The following is a 23,714-nucleotide window of genomic DNA, read 5'->3' as shown; positions in this document are numbered from 1 at the left end:
TTCTATCAACCCCACAAGGCTTTGGCACAATGAAGTGGGTGACTTTTATTTCCCTTATCTTTCTCTTCAGCTCTGCTTATTCCAGGGGTGTGTTTCGTCGAGATACACGTAAGAATTCTATTTTTCTACTGTTCAACTTTTATTTTCCTAATAAAAGAAGGTTTCAGTAAACCTTGAATCTTTAATGAAGTAAGTTTTCCTTTAGCATTTATTTTCTAGACTGTTATGATATTTTGTATTTGTGAACCCTTAAGAAGTTATCTTATATTTCTAATATCCTAGGTGAAATAAGTAGTGAGAATTGTTTAGTAACTGTTATTTGCTATTGCACATGAGGGAACTTAGGCAGAGTGAATTAAACTTCACAGAATATAGTTGAAGATAGAAATCAAAAGTCCAGATTCCCAAAGGTCTATCCACTGTACCTTAATTTATATAAAAAATATAAAATCTGTGTTTTTAATCTTATAAATAGAACTTTTTATTTATATATATATATTTATATATTTTTTCATATATATATATATATTTTTTATGTATTTATATTTTTCATTTCAGACTGTCCTCTCAGTGGCTGTTAATAGACACTGCAAAGGCATTAGATCTTATCCAGGTTTGAATATAAAGCTATAAATATTTGATGATTTTTCAAATAGTATCATTTGAGATTAAATAACTCTTCTCCTTAAATGCAGAAGAAATAGTTCACCATCATCCTAAGATTTTCTGTTGGGAGTCAGAGCTCATATCTTGGAGCAAATGAATACCTAAGTCAAATGGAGAGAAACATAAAAAATAAGATCTTAACCAGTTGTTTCTTTAGAATTTAAAGCAAATCTTTTTTTTTTCCCTTTTTTTCCCCCCAGACAAGAGTGAGATTGCTCATCGGTTTAATGATTTGGGAGAAGACAATTTCAAAGGCCTGTAAGTTAAAATATTTAAAAATGAAAATTTAACGTTTCTAATAGTATTGGTTATAATTTTGAAGTCCTTATATTCCACTGTCATCAAAGATTCTAGAACAGTACTGTCCAATAGGGTTTTCTGCATTGATGCAAATATTCTGTATCAGTGTAGTCCAATATAGTAGCCATTGGCCACATGTGGCTATTGAGTACTTTAAATATGACAAGTGCAGCTGTGGGTCAAAAATTTAAACAGGGGCTTTCCTGGTGGCACAGTGGTTGAGAGTCTGCCTGCCGATGCAGGGGACACGGGTTCGTGCCCCGGTCCGGGAGGATCCCACATGTCGTGGAGCGGCTGGGCCTGTGAGCCATGGCCACTGAGCCTGCGCGTCCGGAGCCTGTTCTCCGCGGCGGGAGAGGCCACAACAGTGAGAGGCCCGCGTACCACAAAATAAAATAAAATAAAATAAACAGTATTTAATTTTAATTAATTTAAATATATAGTCACTTATGGCTAATGGCAACTGTTTGGACAGTGTAGCCCTGGAACTCTTATATAACCTGCATGGTGGAAAGTTCCTTTCACAACTAGCTTACTAAATTCTTTTACCTAGCAAATAGTTCTGTGGTTTCTTGAGATGATTTTAATATTTTTTAATCTAGTAAAAGTTGAGAAAATAGTTTATTTTTCAAGGTCTATCTCATTCTACAGCCTGATTAAATAAGATATGTGTGTGGTTTTTATTTTTTGTTTTAAATAGTCAAAAGGCCTATGTAATGCCCCAGTCTTAACAATTAGGTCTATTTAGAATACATTTTGCTTGCTTGCTCTATGTGTATGCATCTACTGACATGCACACACATATTTTTATACGTGGTGGAAATATAATCATCTTTGCTTAGAAAGCCACACATACCCGCTTAGGTCTCAGATAATAGCTGATGTGAACAGGCTTTCTGGATAATAGTAAGCAAGATGTGTAAAATATAGAACATATACAGACACGCTATTTGTTTTCTAGCATAGCAACCTACTGTATATTAAAATTTTATTATGCTACATTTTTCTATGTCCTTCGTTTCAGGGTGCTGATTGCCTTTTCTCAGTATCTTCAGCAGAGCCCATTTGATGAGCATGTAAAATTAGTGAATGAATTAACTGAGTTTGCAAAAACATGCGTTGCTGATGAGTCAGCTGCAAATTGTGACAAGTCACTTGTAAGTATATTCTGATTTTGAATAGTATTTCTTCCTCCTTTATGTAATCTTCAATGTTTAAAAAGGAAACAAATACCAGTTTAGTTTTCTCAATTATTACTAAATGACCGTATTTGTAAGCAACGCTCAAAAGTGGGTATAGCCACTGTTTCTTCAATGATAGATATATTCTAGTATACCCACAATTTTAAAAACATTTCTTTGTTGAAACCACACACAAGAGTCATAGTGTTTTTAAATGGAAATTTTTTATTTGTAGAAGTTTCTTTTTAAAATTTGAAGTTAGGTTTCTTTTCATAGAGGCTAATAATGATAATATAGTTTTTATCTTCAGAAAGTACTCACCTGATCTCTGTGCTAACTTTGTTACCCGGGTAAAATAATAGTACAGCTATGCATTCCTCATTTTAGGGATATTCATATTTTTACATACAATAAAAAAATCAGAACTTTGAACTTGTGATATTTTCAGATTGGTCTTTAATATAAGGATAGCATTATGTTTCTCTCACCACTTAATCTATATATACCTTTCTGGGGACAGGCAGTTTTTTATTTATCACTAAAGCCTTTCTTCCTCTTATTTTTCTCTATATGTACTTCTGCCTCAAGGCAGAATCAGTTCTTTAGCTACACACAATAATATTGCTCTAAATATGAATTTTAAAAATGTGTCTTTTTAAAAAAATTAATAAATTCTGTCTTGAGCAGCATATTTTCCCTAAAGTTATAATTAATTTCATAATAAAAATTAATGGGGACAGAAAGGATTCATTTAATGGAATATGCATTGAGGCAAATATTTCTAGAACAAAAAAAATCTATATTTTAATACAATAACAACTAATGCATGGTAGATTATGTTACTCTTCAATTTTGAATGGTATCTACTAAAAAGTTGAACCTCTCAAAAAGGAGCAGATCAAATGAGAAACTATATGAACACTTCCCTCCCTAATGTGAATTCACTTGCTACTTAGAGGATATTTTTCCTTGAGTTTTTATTATAATGATTGTTCTCCTAGCCTTTAGCCTCAGGTGGAAATAGGAGTTATGCTCATTCATTAAAGTCATTGTCTTTTTGTCCTTCTGTTTTATCCACTATAAGTGATAGTGTGACAGTTAATTCTTATGGAAATCACACATAGATGGTCAAATCAAGGGAAGGTGTCTAAATCTGAGAAAAATGTGGATTTTTATATGATTTACTAACCAAGGCTTACCAAGATATTAATTCCTTATACTATTCTTTGGGTATGAGGAAAACAAAATTCTGCCCAGCAATTTGACACCTGCTCTCTTTCACTTAGCACACTCTCTTTGGAGATAAACTGTGTGCAGTTGCATCCCTTCGTGAAACCTATGGTGAAATGGCCGACTGCTGTGCGAAACAAGAGCCTGAGAGAAATGAATGCTTACTGAAACACAAAGATGATAATCCAGACCTCCCTAAGTTGAAACCAGACCCTGATACTTTGTGTGCCGAGTTTAAGGAAAACGAACAGAAGTTTTGGGGAAAGTAAGTAATCAGATTTTTAAGCTTCAAAATTAAAAATTATGGAATAGGTCAAGACTCATTATAACAATTACTATTATGAAAAATATTGTCAGCATTAAGACTTGAAGCTTCTGTTCTAATGACAATTTTCAAAGAAATAATATATGATACTACAAAATTCTACACGATGAAAAAGTCGGTCAAAGATCTTTTGGAGTTCATCAAAACAGGATATGATCTGTATGAAAATATTTGAAGTTGACATGTATTAAAATATCATAAAGATATATATATTTAGTATTCTCAGAATTTATTTCATTTTAGTCAATAACATATCACTGATATTTAACTAATTTATGCATGTGTGTATATTTATATGTATATATATGTATGAGTTTAACATTTTCACTGACTCAAAGAGTGACAAAGGCAAGTTCATTATGTGCAAATTGAGCTTAACTGGTCAATTAGATGTCTTTAGATTTTGGAGGTTCTGGGGAGAATGTAGATTACAAGTGTTCTTACAATACTGTCTGCTATAGAAAAATGGCTGTCTGTTTTTTGTTTAAAAATTTAGATACCTATATGAAATTGCCAGAAGACACCCCTACTTTTATGCCCCAGAACTCCTTTACTATGCTCATCAATATAAAGGAGTTTTTGCAGAATGCTGCCAAGCTGCTGATAAAGGTGCCTGCCTGATACCAAAGGTATTCCCCAGAAGAAGAATAGAAGAACCAATTCATAACCAAATCTCAGTTTGGGGACATCTTATGGTTAGATTTAGGAAACCTAAGCCTCCAATAGAAACTTCTTTATGTGGTCAAAAACACCTTCCTCCGTCTTTTTTAAAAAAATTTTTTTATTAGTTTCTGCTTTATAACAAAGTGAATCAGTCATACATATACATCTGTTCCCACATCCCTTCCCTCTTGCATCTCCCTCCCACCCACCCTCCCTATCCCACCCCTCCAGGCAGTCACAAAGCTCCGAGCTGATCTCCCTGTGCTATGCGGCTGCTTCCCACTAGCTATCTACCTTACATTTGGTAGTGTATATATGTCCATGCCTCTCTTTCGCTTTGTCACAGCTTACCCTTCCCCCTCCCCATATCCTCAAGTCCATTCTCAACTAGGTCTGTGTCTTTATTCCCGTTTTACCCCTAGGTTCTTCATGACATTTTTTTCCTTAAATTCCATATATATGTGTTAGCATACGGTATTTGTCTTTCTCTTTCTGACTTACTTCACTCTGTATGACAGACTCTAGGTCTATCCACCTCATTACAAATAGCCCAGTTTCATTTCTTTTTATGGCTGAGTAATATTCCATGGTATATATGTGCCACATCTTCTTTATCCATTCATCCGATGATGGACACTTAGGTTGTTTCCAGCTCCGGGCTATTGTGAATAGAGCTGCAATGAACATTTTGGTACATGTCTCTTTTTGAATTATGGTTTTCTCAGGGTATATGCCAAGTAGTGGGATTGCTGGGTCATATGGTAGTTCTATTTTTAGTTTTTAAAGGAACCTCCATACTGTTCTCCATAGTGGCTGTACCAATTCACATTCCCACCAGCAGTGCAAGAGTGTTCCCTTTTCTCCACACCCTCTCCAGCATTTATTGTTTCTAGATTTCTTGATGATGGCCATTCTGACTGGTGTGAGATGATATCTTATTGTAGTTTTGATTTGCATTTCTCTAATGATTAATGATGTTGAGCATTCTTTCATGTGTTTGTTGGCAGTCTGTATATCTTCTTTGGAGAAATGCCTATTTAAGTCTTCTGCCCATTTTTGGATTGGGTTGTTTGTTTTTTTGCTATTGAGCTGCATGAGCTGTTTATAAATTTTGGAGATTAATCCTTTGTCAGTTGCTTCATTTGCAAATATTTTCTCCCATTCTGAGGGTTTCCTCCATCTTTTCCCCCACAAAGATCTTTCACATTTTTTGAAGGCCTATGTCTTCCACCTTCCTCCTTCTAAGATTTGCCTAAGTGGATTTGGTAGAGGGAATCGCTGTGTATGTGTCTAAATATCCTGCCCCTTTTAATAGTGCAAGTTGCTATAGTGAAATACGGAAACTCATGTTTAAAATTACACAGCAACGCAACACAGTTTTTGTTTCTCTTTTCATGAGACTTTTTTAATCGGAAAGGAATTTAAAGTAGGGGAGAATTTAACTGCATCTAGAAGCCTGGGTTTATTCATTCATTCCATAAATATTTACACTGCATTCTCTTTTACAGGGAGTTTATTGATGTTATGATAGTTGGTGGAGGAGGCATTGAAAGGTGTTATATGCAAAATTAAGAAGTCAACAAAGTTCTGTTACCTGGGATATTAGTGTACTCTGTCCTTCCACTTTTCCTTTCCGTTCCCTTTTCCCTAGCAATGCCTCCATGCTGGTTCTTAACTACCTGGAGGTTTCCACTAGGAGCAGACTGACTTTTCCTCTTCCTACAGAACAAAATAGTTATTTGCCAATAGTGATACTTGGGAATTTAGGGGTAAATTCTCTCTTTAAAATTCAATTTGCCATAGTCTCATCTGAGCTTATGAAGGGGTGGTCTGTGTAAAATTTTTCTTTTCTAATTTTTCCAAAATTGTTTCTTTTTACAGATTGAGACCATGAGAGAAGGAGTACTGGCTTCATCTGCCAGACAGAGACTCAGGTGTACCAGTATCCAAAAATTTGGAGAAAGAGCTCTAAAAGCATGGTATTTTAAACTTAGTTTGCATTTTTATAATGATGTAAATGATGATGGTTCAGTTGACAAAACTGTACACTTGCATGTCGTTTTATGCAGTGCTTTCGCATATATCTTTTTGGTTGTCTAAAAGGTAGAAATTTGACAGAGGTGAAAACCAGAGCATCAGTAACAATTTGTCATTATATTTTTATCATATCTTTTCTAAGTAGCCAAAGAATCTAGAGGACTTTTTAGTTCTTCTAGGACAGGTGTTTAAACTCCCATGTATTTATAATGATTGTGATCTTAGTATAATGGTCCACTGTTTTTATAAAGCTGTAGTCAGGGTCTTTTATTTAATTTTATCTCCCCTCCACCCAATTATCTGAAGTGTCTGCTTGTCTTTTTATGTTCTGATAATTAATTTCAGCCATTAGGTTTTCTCCTCATTTTCTTGTAGCACCAGTTCTGCACTTAATGTCTTGTTTTTGCCTGGGCCTCTGTTTTTATATTATTAGCTAGCTCTAGAAGCATCATCCTCCAGTATCTGAGCCAAGGAACTCCCCTTCTCCATCTCCCACACCACCGCCACCAATCCCTCCCTTCTAGTCAACACGAACAGGAAATAAAATGAAAATAGATATTTTGCAAACTCTCTAGAAACTAGCACTTGAGCTATCTTTGCCTGTCATCCCTACCATCTATACCACCAAAAGCAACCAAATCAATAAACGAAACAACCTTGACACGAAATGATACATAGTTAAACAGGCTATGATTGGTTTGGGGGAAGAAGTGTCTTTTGTCAGATTTAGGCAACTCTGAAATGATTTGGGAAAGCTTGTGGATGTTAGCCTTTTACATCTTGTCAGTGAGCTGAGAGATTATGCTGAATCAATTTCTTGGTAAAAATATGCTGAATCAAAACTCTCTAATTTTGTAGAAGCTATGAAATTTCTTTTCTCAGAGACCTTTGGAAGTCAGGAAGAATGTGTTTTAGTTAATAAAAAAAAGGATAACTGGAATTTGTATGGCACTTCCCAGTTCATAAAATGCTTTCATATGTATTATCTAATTTAATCCTCACAACAGTCCTTTGGCTTAGCATGTTGTTGTGACTCTGTAGAGACTGAAGCTCAGAGAGGCTAAGTAACTTGCCTAGGGTCACACTGTTAATAAGCTATAAAGCCAGATCTGGAAGTCAGCTCTGGGCTCCAAACCTGATGCCTCTCAGCCTGTTGCCTTTTTTAGAATCGCTCTTTGATTTCTGCTTTCATGAATTGCTGGACTTCTAACAACAATACACACTCCTACAATGGATAATTAGGCCCTACGGAAACATTTTGCCCCAAGATAAAAATTTGGTTCAGAATTAGCATTAAAATAAGAACTAATAAATCTTACAAATTATTTCTCTATGTTATTTTATCCTAAATTTTCTTGTTATACGTAGTATTTTCCTAGTGCTTTCATATAAAATGTTGCCTGTTAATAATATTCTGATGGGAGAATTTTCTTCTTTAGGTCGGTAGCTCGCCTGAGCCAGAAATTTCCCAAGGCTGATTTTGCAGAGGTTTCCAAGATAGTGACAGATCTTACGAAAGTCCACAAGGAATGCTGCCACGGTGACCTGCTTGAATGTGCAGATGACAGGGTAAAGAAACCTCAGTATACTTTTTGGTAACTTACTTGCTTAAGTTGGTAGAATCAATTTGTTTAGCATCAGAACAACTGAGAGTGGTTTGAGATAGTTTTCTATGCTCTAATCTGCTCAATACTTGCCTTGCCTTGCGGTTCTTTCCTTCTTTCTTTCTCTCTTCCTTCCTTCCTTCCTTCCCTTCTTTCTTTCTTTCTTTCTTTCTTTCTTTCTTTCTTTCTCTTCCTCCCTCCCTCCCTCGCTTTCTTTCTTTCTTTCTTTCTTTCTCCTACTCAGTAAGTGATCTGATAAGCTCATTCAGTAATTTGTAATCCCTTTCATTCATATTCTGAGAACAAAAGCTTAAAACTGAAGTAAGACAGTTACAAAGATAGATCTGTAAGAAGATTTTTTAATGAGGTGGGAGGAGTTGGAGAAAGGCTAGAATCTGAAGAGACCTTTGGAAATTATGTAACTTTTGCTCTATATTCTCTCAACTGTCTGTGTTAAAAATACAAATATTTAGCATATCTCTTTTTCTCAAACTGAAAATATGACCAAATACCAGAATCCTAATCTCTTAGGACACTTTCTAGAAAATTTAAGGCAGATATTTTACATGTGTAAGTAAGGTCTGTGACTATGATCTTGACTAATTTTTCAAAAATCTGTAACATTTATTTAGTTTTTTGGTTTCAAGATGCCTGCACTTAATTTGTGGGGAATATTTGGAAAAACAGTACTGAATTTTAGTTTAAAATTTAAATGCTTTAACAGTAGAAATATAAAATTAATAAATAACTGATATGAGACCTTATTACTGACTAGTTTTTTCAAATCAAGTGGAAATGTTTTAGTAGTTCTATCAGTGTCTCTAGACTTAGCAGCACAGACTGAAAATATTCACGGAAGGCATGTTGGTATATGTATGGTCTTAGAATAAAATGAACTTGTTCTGCCAACATAGTAAAAGTCTAGGGAGGCAGCACAGCAATGTCAATTTACATTGAAAAGTTTCCATCAACTTGCTTATAGGCGGATCTTGCCAAGTATATATGTGAAAATCAAGCTGCAATCTCCACTAAACTGACGAAGTGCTGTGATAAGCCTCTGTTGGAAAAATCCCACTGCATTGCTGAGGTGGAAAAAGATGAGTTGCCTGAAAACCTGTCCCCATTAGCTGCTGATTTTGCTGAAGATAAGGAAGTTTGCAAAAACTATAATGAAGCAAAAGATGTCTTCCTGGGCACGTAAGTGGATAAGGAATGATCTTTCATAGTTTTATGTGGTCTCAGGATTTAGGAAATTATTCTAGGCTCTCCTTTGGAATTGCTACAATCTTCATGTTGCCTACAATGTTTCTTTATTCTTTCTTCTCCCAGTCTTTAAACATTTTTGGAAAAAATTAATTTTAAAAATTGTAAAATTATACATGCATATAGCAGATGCTCAATTAATAGAGAAGAGTACAAAGTAATAATAAAAGTTCATTTTTACACCCCCATTTCATTCCTTACTCCTTAGGAATATTTCTGGAAATACCTATAGAAATATTTTTAGTATACATAAATTATATACATATTATTCATTCATGCATTCATTCAAAGAGTATTTCTTGAACTTACATATCTGTGAATATATGTGATACATCTTTATGTCTCTATATCTATCTATCTATCTATCTATCTATCTATCTATCTATCTATCTATTGATATATCTGATGTCAGCAAAGAACTATAAAGAGAAGTAGAATGTTACCAGGTGCTTTATATTTGGTTAAAAAGACCAGAAATCTGGTAGCATGGCAAGGCAGCATTAAATGACAGCAATTGAATGACAAAATTGATGATTATATAAAGTCAGTAAGTGTAGTGATAAACTTTGCATTTTTATTGCTCAATTATAATAGTATTCTGTGCACTAAATAATATTTCATAAAATTATGTACCCATCAAGAATTTACTCATACAGAGAGGAAAAAAATTAAGAATATATCTCTATTTATCTATCAGAACCTTTTTGAGGTGTAGTCAGAATCAAACAAATTATACCCAGTAGTAACAGGTGTCATTCCTCAGACATTTAATATGTGCCAGAGCGCATGTGTTTCGCATAGATTACGTCATGTACTTCCCACAGTTCACCTTATGAGATAGGTACTATTATTATCCCCATTCCACAGAGGAGGAAACAAAGTCTTGATAGTTTTAATAAGTTGCCTAAGGTGATATAATAAAATAAGTGGCAGAGCCAGGATTTGATAGCTTTAACTCTGAACTTCCAAGTCCTTAGCCACTAAGCTTTACTGCATGGGGTTTAGTCAAATTCAGACCTTTAGGATATGAGTTATTTTTGTGGTTAATTATGGGTTTTTTTTTTGATGTTTTATTTACTTATTTATTTGTCTGCACCGGCTCTTAGTTGCAGCATGCATGTGGGATCTAGTTCCCTGACCAGGGATTGAACCTGGGCCCCCTGCATTGGGAGTGCAGAGACTTAGCCACTGGGCCACCAGGGAAGTCCCAATTATGTAGTTTTTCTTGCTCATTTGTCCAACTAAATCTATTTTATTGTCATCTTAATTAGGTTTTTGTATGAATATGCGAGAAGGCATCCTGAGTACTCTGTCTCATTGCTGTTGAGAATTGCCAAGGCATATGAAGCCACACTGGAGGATTGCTGTGCCAAAGATGATCCTCCTGCATGCTATGCCACAGTGGTAGGTTTCTGGAAGGAAAAAAAATATAGCTCTTTAACTGATGATTCTAATAACAGGAAAGAAAAATAATGCAAGAATGTTACATAGTGCAATTTAGAATTTTTCTTAAGATGGTTTCAACTCTGTGCTTTTAAACATTATAGGAATAATAGCCTTAAATAGAAAGATCAAAGAGAGCAATCTCTAATTTCACAAAATCTTTTTTTTTTTTTTTTTTTTTTTTGCGGTACATGAGCCTCTCACTGTCGTGGCCTCTCCCGTTGCGGAGCACAGGCTCTGGACGTGCAGGCTCAGCGGCCATGGCTCACGGGCCCAGCTGCTCCATGGCATGTGGGATCTTCCCGGACCGGGGCACGAACCCGTGTGCCCTGCATCGGCAGGCGGACTCTCAACCACTGCACCACCAGGGAAGCCCTAATTTCACAAAATCTTGACCATGCTTTTTCTCCTTTTTACACTCCTGAGAACAAAATAAAGTAAATTTAAATGTTAAGAGATTTAACTTAGATATAAAGAAAGTTAACCTGATTCCAAGTTTTATTAAGTATCAAGAATTAGTATCATAAGAAAGATTGTGAAATCTAGTACTTTAGAATATTTTCAAATCCTTTTTTGAGACAGTTTAGGAATGGTTTTACAAGAAATTAACTGTGGAGAGGAAATCTGTTTTGAGAATATTTAGCATATTTAGCTATGCTAAAATAGAATTTTATCATGTTTGAGATATTTAGTACTCCTAGCACATATAGTGGTGTGCAAACTTAAGAATCAGAGGAAAGTCATTTTTTCCTCTACCAAGAAACTGGTTATATGCCAAGTGCCACACAGGAACTGATGACCAAGGTAAAATCTCTTATCTCAGAAAGCTCAGGATCCAACTGGAGAGATGGCTTAATAATGATGATACTTACAATCATAGCCATCATTTATTGAGTTTTTACTATATTCCAGGCTATGTTTAAATTTCACTAGCTCAGGTAGTCTACAGAGCAGTTCTCTGAGGTGAGTATCATGTTCTTCATCTTAGAAATGAGGGTTCTAAAGCTTTGAGATGGGAAGTAAAGTTGCACAACTAGAACATAAGTCAGGTTGGCCTGGCTCAAACATCAGCAGTTGCACTCCAGAGTCTGAATGTTCTTAATCACTTATCTCATACGGTCTCATTAAATAAACAGTTTGGACATATTATAATAGATTTGACATTAAAAATCTATTTACATGGCTTTGGGCAGAAAGGAGGAAGGATCTCATTCTGCCTAGAAGGATGAAAAACAACCTGCATCTGGTCCTCAGGGAGAATGTTGTAAACACAATTCTTTTATTTTTCAGTTTGAGAAACTTCAGCCTCTTGTGGAGGAGCCTCAGAATTTAATTAAACAAAACTGTGAACTTTTTGAAAAACTTGGAGAATATCAATTCCAAAATGCGTAAGTATTTTTGCTTATTGACTAAATTTTTCATGTTTCATGTTTTCATGTTTATTTTTGGCTGCCTTGGGTCTTCCTTGCTGCACACGGGCTTTCTCTAGTTGTGGAGAGCAGGGGCTACTCTTCGTTGTGGTGCACGGGCTTCTCATTGTGGTGGCTTCTCTTGTTGCAGAGCACGGACTCTAGGCATGCGGGCTTCAGTAGTTGTGGCTTGCAGGCTCTAGAGCGCAGGCTCAGTAGCTGTGGTGCATGGGCTTAGTTGTTCCGTGGTGTGTGGGATCTCCCAGACCAGGGCTTGAACACATGTCCCCTGCATTGGCAGGCGGATTCTTAACCACTGCACCACCAGGGAAGCCCTATCATAGAACTTTTAATCTTGAAAATAAAGTATCATTTCTAATCACTCTCCATCAAAAAAGACCAGAGAAAATGAAATAAAATAGTTGATGGGATGAAGAGGCGTATATTTGAGTGCAGTTTAAAAAATTGGGCTCTTAAGTCTAGGAGGAAAAATATCAAATCTTGGGATATAGGAACTGAGGATGCCATTTGAAAGTTAAGAAATAGTTTATGAGCAAACAAAATACAGCAATACTTCACAGAGCAGAAAATAGTATGTCTTCAGTAGCAGTAGCTCAATAAGATGATGGATTAATGTCCCGATTAAATAGAGCCTTATCTGTGGAAGTTAAGACAGGAAGGGATACATCATTTAGTTATTTATTGTTCAGCTTACACATGTTAGCACTCTTCTACCTATAGGTGCTAGGAATAACAACAATAAACAAGACATAGTCTCTTCCCTTGAGTAGATTATGGTCATACATTGGCTTTCAACGGTGATTAGCATTTTTAGTAAATGATTATTACATGCTAGACACCACATCAGGTTGATTGCATACTTGGTTCCTTTTAATTTAATCCTTGCAGCATCCGTTTTGAGTCAGGTATATTTCCTTCCATTTCATGGGTTAGAAATTTCATCCATCTTTCAAATTAAGTACAGTGCTGATGTTTGTTAAGCTCTCAGTAGGTTTTATTGAAAGAAAGAAGCAATTAATAAATATTTTAATGTCACTGAATTACAATAAGGTAAGCCACTTAGATTATACAGCACAGGTGGATTCAAAGCTAGGCTTAATTAGTTGCTCAGGACAAGGTCTTCTCCCACATTACCCTGCCGACCTGGAGATGATAATTTTATGAATGGAAAGCCATCTTAGTGGATTTGGCCAAGTGATCTCTGCTTGACCTGATGTGTTAGAAAAAGACAGTTTCTTGCCTGGCTGAAAACACATGGATTATGTTGTTATAGGCTCATAGTTCGTTACACCAAGAAAGTACCCCAAGTGTCAGCTCCAACTCTCGTGGAGGTCTCAAGAAACCTAGGAAGAGTGGGCTCTAAGTGTTGTAAGAATCCTGAATCAGAAAGAATGTCCTGTGCTGAAGACTATGTGAGTCTTTTAGAATATGATAAAGTTAATAATGATGAATTTTTGCTTTTAGATATTGACAAAGCTAACTTTCAGAAGCAAGAGTGGGCTAATGTGTGTGTGTTTGTGTGTGTGTGTGTGTGTGTGTTTTGTGTATATGGTAATGGCAGCCAGGATTTGGTCACCTGTATTATCCTGACCATCAGAAAGAGGTTTTAGATAAGATTCCAAAAATGATAAATTGTTTTGAAAAAATTCTGTGAATTTTTAATGTTCCATCCTGGGATTTTCTAAATTTTTACTTTCTTTGGATCTTTAATGTATCAGTATAAGACTATTTCTTCCTTACTCCAAGACATAGATCAGGATCCACCTCAAATTATTTAATCAATTATTTTCTCAATATATTATTCTTAAAATGTAGACATATTTAATTAAAAGAGAAGACTTCAAAGTCCCTTATTATTTGTAGTTCTAAAAATAAGCAAATCATTGCCTCAAATCAACCTAGGATTCAATGTTGCTAGTTAAAATATAACATTTGTTTTAGTCCTTTGGAAGGTAGGAGTTCATGCAAAACTTTTCATTATGCTTCCTTTGAACTTCTGCTCTCCTGCCTGATTTTAGCTGTCCTTGGTCCTGAACCGGTTGTGCGTGTTGCACGAGAAGACACCAGTGAGCGAAAGAGTTACCAAATGCTGCACGGAGTCCTTGGTGAACAGACGGCCATGCTTTTCTGCTCTGACAGTCGATGAAACATATGAACCCAAAGCCTTTGATGAGAAAACATTCACCTTCCATGCAGATTTATGCACACTTCCCGAGAATGAGAAACAAATCAAGAAACAAATGTGAGGAGTACTTCATTACTGCATGTGTTTGTAGTCTTGATAGGGAGAATTGTAAATTAAAATGAGCAACTTTTCCTTAAGTAGTGATTATATACCTTAAATACTTAAGTATTGACCTTATTAAGCAGATAAAAGTGTCAAGAATAAAATGGATAGCATTTTGTTTTCTTAGCAAAAAAAAAAAAAAATAGTACCATTCAGAATAATCTTGTGGATAAAAGCTGCAGTAGAATAACAGCTTAGGCTAGGTCCAGTAGAAAAAACTGAACTGATGCATTTTTGCAGATAGCAAATTAGTTAGTAGAAATCATATGAAAATTTAATTCTAGGCATGAATGGTTATTTTCAGTTTGTTCTATGGCAACGCACAGACAAGGCAACCCCTCAAGATCTGACTTTTGAGAATGGAACTTGGATTAAAAATATCTGGGATTTCGAGTTCTGAGGCATGACTCCCTATTGCTGTCGCAAGGGGTTATAATTGCATGAAATTTAGCAACATAAATTTGCTATTATCTCTGGTGGATTCTGATCATGGACATAGACTTAAAAGTAATATTTCAAAACCTGTCATGCCCATATGACTCTTTCTCTAGCACTATTGTCTCTGTAGATGTAAATGAAAGAGAACCACCCACTCCCATGAATTGGATAGTTTTATTTCCTATGGCTGTTCCACTATTAACTTTGAATGGGGCAAATTACAAAAACCAAATATAAAGATTCTCAGATTAGAAACTTTTAAAATGGAGCCCAAGATAAGTAAGTTTTTCAGGATCATTTTTAACTCCTAAATTTTTAAACTTCCATATGGCATAACTTCCAAAATCTGAATAACATATAAATGCAATGACATCACACTTTCCAGTGATTTACTGAAGAATGATTTGTTGAGATTTACTGCCACTACAAATATTGAGCAATTTACATTGATTACCTAATTTGATCCTTCCACTGACCCTGCAAAGGTGGATTTTATTATCCTCATTCTGCAGATGAGACTATTGAAGCTTATAATGGTAAGCCTGGGCCTCAGGTCCAGAGTTGTCTGGCTTTAAGAATTAGCATCTTAAGTAGCAGCGCTACCATTTTTACCATCTCCATTTTTCTGTAGTGTGTAAACTTTTTTTCTGTTTTTGTTTGTTTGTTTGTTTGTTTTTTGTTTTCATTCAAATGCAGTGCACTTGTTGAGCTGGTAAAACACAAACCCAAGGTAACAGAGGAACAACTGAAAACTGTTATGGGGAATTTTGCAGCTTTTGTAGAGAAGTGCTGTGCAGCTGATGAGAAAGAGGCCTGCTTTGCTGTGGAGGTACTGGAGTTGTTTGTCTTCATTTTCATATGTCTAATTTCCTTTGCTGTTGCATTTGATCAAGCTAGGGGTTAGTGGTTGAAGTATCTGAAAGACATTATGTACATGTAGAACAGGAATCTTATTCTTCATACAATTGTCTTACCAAATGACTGAAATAGCTCTTTTTTTCTTTTAAATCTCCTGCTGCACTGTAGCTTATTACTAAGTGTTTGTAATGTTTGTTCCGTTTCTAAAGTTGTGATGTTTATGAATATAGATAGAAATATTTCTAAAGCCTGAGATATTTTGATAGAGACATCATCAAACCAAAACATTAATTTACTTAAACATTTTCTTGAAAATGCTGGTTTGTGATTTGGTTGAATCTGAATGTTTATTTTACAGGTTAGCGTGGAAATTTATATTTAGATGTCTGAATCATTTAATATTCCCCCTATGACTTGACAGTAATTTTTTTATTCCTTTGGGGGCAATGTTGCTGGTGAGCTTCCTTCTAGAGATTCTAGTACTAAACTGTTATTAAGGGATGTGATGTACATAAAATTACTTTGTAATCACCAATGGCTGTATAAATGTTACTTTTGTATCCTAATAGCGGTGCTAATGTTTTCCCCACATCTGTCATTTCTTTGTATTTAGGGTCCAACACTTGTTGTTTCAACTCGAGAAGCCATAGCCTAAAAAGAACACAACCACAAGCATCTCAGGTAACTACACTTTAGATTTTGTTAAAAAACTAATTTTAATAGTATTGTTAAAATAGCAAAGATCAACTGACCAGTGCTAACCACTGTTCTAAACTGATTATATATATTAACTTCTTTACTTCTCAAAATAGTTGCCTGAGTTGAGTACCATTATTATTCCCATTTTGCAGATGAGAAAATGAAGGCATAGATCAAGAAATAGGTTAAATAATTTACCCAAGGACTACCCAACCAGTGAGAGGCAGAGCTAAAATTAAAAATTCAAACCAGGGCTTGAGAGTTAATCACTGGCCTGTTCTGACCCAATGTGACACAGAAGACAGAGTCATTTTACTACGTACTGGCTCAGGAGTGGGAAACTTTAGGCAATAGGCTGGCCCATATGAAAGTGAATTCTTGTATGTACGAAAACAGTTCAATATCAATGATTTCACATGGTTCAACCATATAGCTCAAGAACAAATTAATTGGAGAATATGATAGGTCTACCTTATGTGAACTTTTATTACAGGTAAATAATTTGCTACTAAGTTTCCAATGTGTCAACATGCTGAGCTTTAAGAGAATTTCTCTTCTTATGACAAAAAGGCCCACTTTAAAATTTAGATGTTTAAACATAAACATGTTTTACCCATTTTGGTATAGTATGTTGGGGGAAATTATAATAAAAAATAGAATGAACTTCCTTTTTGAAACAATTTGTCCAACTATTTTTTAGCATGAATTATTTCCATATTTTTTAAACTCTAATGTTTATTCCACTATTAGATTTTAACTTGCTCTTTGCCTATATGGTAATACCTTCATATTGTGCATTCAGGAAAGGAACCAACTTCATATCTTTGCAAATTTGGGCATTTCAATATGTGATTTGTTTTAGTCCTAAATGGCAAGATTTTCTTCCTAGAGGTCTAACGTTGAGAAGAAAACTTTTTTGTTTGTAATTAACTTAGGTAAGAAGTAGGTGTTGGGAATTCCCTGGCAGTCCAGGGTTACAACTCCACGCTTCCACTGCAGGGGACACGAGTTTGATTCCTGGTCCGGGAACTAAGATCCCACAAGCTGCACTGCGTGTTGTGGCAAAAAAAAAACAAAAAAAAAAGTAGGAGTTAAGTAAATGACCCTGAGAGCTAATGATGAAAAGCCTGTGTGACAAAGAGAGGACTTTACAATCCTTATTGCTGTGTCCTCTCCCCTAGCCCAACAGAAGAATTCAGCTGACATGAGTCTAGGACAGGCTTGAAATGTTTTCATTGGTGGAAATTGCAGAAAGGCAATCTAAGCAATTTGGCATTCATTTGAAGAGATTTGAAAAAACACATGCCATTTTATAAACTGTAATTATATTTATCTTTTTGTTTTTCAGCCCACCCTGAGAGTAAGAGGAAAAAAGGAGAAATGAAAACTCAGAGCTTATTCATCTGTTCTTCTTTTCTGTTGGTGTTAACCAACACCCTGTCTTAAGAACACAAATTTCTTTATTTTGCTTCTTTTCTCTGTGCTACAATTAATAAAAAAAAATGAAAAGAATCTAACATAATTGTCCATGACTGTTATTTTTCAAAGATGTGTTGCCATCCTGAAAATTTTGTAGGTGCTATGAAAGTTCCACTGTTCTCTCCCCATTTCAGTGGAGGATTTCTAGTTCCTTATGGGTTAATTATGTAAAAGAAACATTAATACTGCTCTGAGTTATGGATTATAAGCATTCAATGTAATATTTTAACATTATGATAATTCTGGATAAGACAATAGAAAATGTGGTATAGGTAAGGCATACAAAACATGGCTTCTTCTTACAACTAAGACTCAATAATAAAGGTGGGGGACCAAAAAGATAGAGAGGATTGTAAGGATATAGTAGTCCTCCCTTATCTGCAGGATATAAGTCCCAAGACTCCCAGTGGATGCCTGAAACTGCAGAGAGTACCAAATCTTATATATACTATGTTTTTTTCCTGTACATACCTACCTATGATAAAGCTTAATTTATAAATTAGGCACAATAAGAGATTAACAACAGCTGATAATAAGATAGAACAATGATTAAATATACTGTAATAAAAGTTATGTGAATGTGGTGTCACTCTCTCAAAATACCTTATCGTACAATTTTAATGCTTTTTCCATCTTAACTAAGCACTTACCATGCACTGTGGCCATAACTTTTGCAGTTTGCAGTGTGAGAGCAAGACTAGCATGAATATCTTTTTCCTTCTTCACAATTTCACAGATAAAAGATATGTCCTTTACATAGATCTTAACACCCTCAGTATACAATTCTTTTTCTTTCCATATTAAGTTGAGAATTTTCACCTTTTCACTTAAAAGGAGCACTTTATGGCTTCTCTTTGGCAGACGTGAATTGCCAGCATCACTACCCTTGTACTTTGGGGCGATTATTAAGTAAAATAAGGGCGACTTGAACACAAGCACTGTGATCCCATGACAGTTGACCTGATAACTGAGAGGGTTACTAAGTGACTAACAGGTGGGATATGCTGGACAAAGAGATAATTCATGTCCAGGGCAGCCAGCACGAGATCCCATCATGCTATTTGGAACAGTGTGCAATTTAAAACTTATGAATTATTTATTTCTGGAATTTTCTATTTAATGTTTTTGGACCATGTTGACCTGAGTAACTGAAATGGCAGAAAGTGAAGCCATGGATAAGGAGGACTAGGGTAGTTAACTGAATTAGAAAACAAAATGATCCTAGAAGAAATTTAAGACAGTTTAGGATGACAATACAAGAAGAATGTAAGAAGTTTAACAAGTTTGGAGAAGCATTATTGGAAGAGAGAATTAAGAGGTCTGGACAAATGTACACTAATGAATAATTAAGATATCTTGAACTGAGGAAGTGCAACAGTTAGAAGGTGAAATTTTCTTATAAAAAATTAAGATGTTATACTCAATACTGAGCCTATTTTCCCTGTTCCTAGAGGTTGCCACTGATATTAGATCATTGTCTATCAATTACATACTTAAAAATCATTTATAACCTTATTGGTTTGTGTATTTTTAAAATTTTTTAAAAAGTTGGTTTTATACTGTACATACTATTCACAACTTGCTTATTTTGTCCCTAATAATAATGCTTTACAATTTTAAGTATGATGCTTACAAAGATTTTTGTACCAAGTTAAAAAAGTCTCCACACTCCCTCCCTATTGACCCTCAACCCCTGTTTTGACCTGATGTTGAATGTATCAAATGCTTTTCCACATTTGTTGCTATCATCAAAAAGCTCAAAGAGAGCCTTTAAGGGGAGAAATGGAGATGGTGGGCTCATGGAAAGTCCTGGAGTCAGACCTAGAAAATTTTGATTAAGACATTTCCACAGAACTGGATCCACATGGGACCAGGATCTACATGCCCTGTGTGGATGGCATTGCAGCCCAGGCACTGAAAGGGGACTTGAAAATTTTGGAGAAAGACTCTCCAGAATGCAGAACTCCAAGAGCCTGGCTTCCCTGCTGCACACAGTGTCAATCAGATTCCTGAGGGGAATTCAGACACTTGAGTCTAAGAGTGATCCAGGAGCCCAAGGCCCTCTCTGGTTCTGAGAGGTTGACCTGGCAAGCACAATTTCCAGTCAAAATATCATTTGCCAACGTTACTTGGGTCAACTCCATTCCCCCTCTACCCACTTAAGTAAGGTTATGACTGATGAGATTTGTGTGACTCACATTGGACAAAAGAGGAGTTTGGGGTCTGGGCTGTTAACTGACCCTTAGGCTTGAGCTGCATGTGTGGTCCCATCCAGCAGCTCTTTGTTGTTTGTGTCCCGATAGGGCAGCCTCTGTTTACAGTACACAAAGATGGCAGGGGTCTGGCAGGTGTCCTTTATTCAATGTGCTCCCTGATGCTGGCACCCAGGGTGGTCACTCCAATTCCTCCACAACCTCCACATAAAGCCTCCGATAGTCTTTAGGGGTGGATATATCTATCTCTTCCAAGGGCTTTGGAGATCATTCCTCCATAATGCCCCTGGACCCTGCCAGTCAACATCCTCTCCTGCCTTCATCACAGTGGTTACATTGTGCTCCCCTGGGTTGGTCTTGAGCCCTGCCAAACACCCCTTGCAAGAATAGGGTCACTCTTCTTGCTTCACCCCAGGTCTCTCACCCATCCTCCCAGTTGGTGGTTGTGTGTGGAATCCAGGAGTGCAGTTAACATTGAAAGAGATCACATTCTAAAAATACAGTGATTATGATCTAAGAGTTCAGGAGAAAACATGGTTGGAAGATGTGTTGATCTATATGTATGCTAAGAAAGTTGTAATGGTGAGTTTAAGATAACCAGAGACTTGCATTTGTGGTTATCGTCAGTGAAGCACAATAATAACATTTAAGAGAGTCATTGGAAGCCAGAATTCATGGTGATATGCTGGATGCTAAATCATCATGAATAATGATGTAACCAGATTAAATTAAAGAAATGAACTGAGAACTATAGTGGCAAGAGGATTTATTTGTTTCAATGCAAATAAGCTCCAAGGAGCCATCACATCATGAGAAATAACAACATTTTTACCTTTTTTGTTAAGATGGTAGGTATAAAATTAGCCAGGAAGGAGATGCATTTGACAATACAGAAGATAGTACCAAAACAGAGGTGGTACCTGGACCTGAACAGGAAGATATGGTGCCAGGACATTAGGAAGAATCTTCATGTTCATTGAGCAGACAATGAGGAAGTATGTAAGTATCACTTCTCTACTCATTATTCTAAATCTTAATTGATAAATTAGTATACTTCACATAGGCCCATGCTGGTGCTGCATAAATCCAGAGGACATCATTACTGTAGAATAAAATGTGAAGGGTGCCTTCCAGAGTTGAACAACATGAGCTCAGTTATTTTTATTACTATTGTTAACATTTTAGAGATTTGGTTTATGAAGGGGCAGCTGAGAGTGTGATAAGACTGCTGTTTTATAACTGATGTGTTGGATATATGGGAATTACACATGAATCACATCATTTCTACCTTACTGTCTCATCTAACAACTCTCTTTGTTCCTCTTAGTCACTATATTAAGTGACTCACTGTAGTTTCAATATTTTTTTCACCTTTCCTTTGATACTCTAATCAGTTTCCACTTCATACTATTCATGAACACACCATGCTTTTTCATGCATGCTTTTCCCTTCTACCTGGTATGTCTTTCTCTCTCTTGTTTATCCGCTTAATTCAACTCAAAGGTCACCTTCTTTGAGGAAATTTCCCTGCATAGAGTTAGTTATTTCCTTCTCTGATGCCCCATTCATTCTTTGAACTTGACTTATTACAAGATTTATATTTTATTATAATTATGGTAGATCTTATATCCATTTTAAATATGTGAAATCTGAGTCCTAGAGCTGGAATTTAAACACACATGGTTCTGACTCCTGGGAGCAGGCCCATTTAATAGTATCAGTTCATTTATATATATCTCTCTCTTCAACTAGATATTGTTTCTCACCAGAGGGGACCATGAATTAGAAGTCTGTGCATCTCCCTTGGCACTAAGCATAACCTGATATATAATGGATATTCAATAAAAATTACATGAATAAATTGACATGCTATGGGGTGTAAATATTCTAAACTACAAATCACAGAATCCTGACTTACAGCAATTTCCTGGGCTTCCAAAATAGTAGGTATAGTAAATTGAACTTTATGTTAATTTGAATCATGAAAGTTTATGTTTTAATATACTAATAGTGATACATTTTATTTGTAAAATGTTAAATAATGAAAATTCCCTCAAATTAAAATAATCAAGAACTGCATATTTAAAACTGATAGACCTGGTAATGTTCCATATGATGGTGTCACTTTTGCATCAGTCCAACTAATCCAAAAGTATCCAAATTTTCTCTCCTATGTGAGTAACTGATGAATAAATACATGAATATTTGCATGACACCAAAGAAAGTGCTTTAGCACTTTGAGATCTATCTTTTGGGAAGGGTAAGTTTCTGACTAATGAAAAATTTTATATCCATAAAATGTTACATATGATGGTTGATATATATGTGGATTAATAACCATTTTTTCCATTTTATTTAATTTGTGTGAAACATGTATAATTTCTTCAGCACTAGACTATAAGCAATTACTTGGACAATTTCTGAAAAATGCTGCATCAAATGAACAGATCACTTTTAGAATATTTATTCTTTTATCTCCTCTCAGGTTTTACTCAGTTCAGTTTGTTGCAAATTTCTTCATTCAGTCAGTTGATACCTGGATTCTAGGAACTGGTTCCTTAAAAAAGCTGAACTTAAGAATCTCAAGAGAAGAATTGAATTAAGGAGCACTATGACTGGAGAATAAGGAGTAGGACCACTGAGGGTGTTGTAAGTGACAGAGAGAGGAAGCCCATCCTCTTTGGGTGGGCTGAATCCTCACCCACGTCAGATGGAATAATTCGGTTGGTGATTTGAGAAGCCACACGGTTGAGTATCAGGAGTCACAAACATCTTCCAGTGATGGAAGAGGCATCAACAAGGCAGATGAACACCCTAAAGTTTCAGATAAGTTTAGCCCATGTCATTGGGCTCAGCTCTAGGACACTGAAGCAGAAGTTGTAAGGGAGCAGAGTGCAGAGTTAGCTCCAGCAGCTGGTAAGAAGAATGTGTGCCCTAACTAAGAACGCCTCTGCACTGTGGGAAAGATGCTCCCTTGATTTCTTTTTTATTGTAAATTGCAACAAGGAAAAAAATGTAGAACTCCGCAGCCGTATTCAGATATTCACTCCACTGCTTCTTCCCAGTGCTGAAGGATCGGCTCTTCTACATTCAGAACCGTCTTGGATGAGAGAGCTGGCCTCCCTAACTTTGTGATGGGGTGAACAACAGATGCATTGCTTGAGGTAAAACTGATTCAGTGCAAGAACGATTATGAGGTATTGAGGATGGGAATGGAGATGTGCTCTGACCCATTTTATTACCTTTCTCATGACAGAAATTGTGAGGCCACAGCACAATCCACTCACAAGATTTCTTTCCTCCCACAGAATACTGGAGAGCACATATGTTCTCATTCTTTTTCAGGAACATCAAAAGTAAGCTACATTTTTCTAAATACACAGAACCTGTTTAGAATGAGGTAGTTTATGTTCTGGGGTGCAGTGTGATTGGCTTAAGGAACAATAGATAATAATTCTATTTTTTATTCTATATATTTCTCATGAAAATAATGCATGTTTACAGGTGTATGAGTGTGTGTGTGTGCTTTAGTCAGCTTGGGCTGCCATAACAAAATACCATAGACAAGGTGGCTTAAACAACAGAAATTTATTTTTCT

General features: G+C 35.8%; 1 protein-coding gene across 1 annotated transcript; it reads left to right on the top strand.

The window, feature by feature from the left end:
- Nucleotides 1–17,936, top strand: LOC308620244 (albumin). Its single transcript, XM_081239622.1, has 15 exons — nucleotides 1–108; nucleotides 867–924; nucleotides 1,991–2,123; nucleotides 3,434–3,642; nucleotides 4,199–4,331; nucleotides 6,247–6,344; nucleotides 7,842–7,971; nucleotides 8,989–9,203; nucleotides 10,541–10,673; nucleotides 12,003–12,100; nucleotides 13,416–13,554; nucleotides 14,161–14,384; nucleotides 15,564–15,696; nucleotides 16,339–16,406; nucleotides 17,773–17,936. Exons 1-14 carry the CDS (start codon nucleotides 30–32, stop codon nucleotides 16,378–16,380), a joined length of 1,824 nt encoding a protein of 607 aa, XP_081095748.1. The 5' UTR covers nucleotides 1–29; the 3' UTR covers nucleotides 16,381–16,406; nucleotides 17,773–17,936.
- Nucleotides 17,937–23,714: the final 5,778 nt, after the last annotated feature.

Source organism: Mesoplodon bidens (genome assembly GCF_964165515.1).
Source record: "Mesoplodon bidens genome assembly, chromosome: 1".
Classification (NCBI taxonomy): Eukaryota; Metazoa; Chordata; class Mammalia; order Artiodactyla; family Ziphiidae; genus Mesoplodon; species Mesoplodon bidens.
This window is presented reverse-complemented; position numbering and strand designations above follow the sequence as displayed.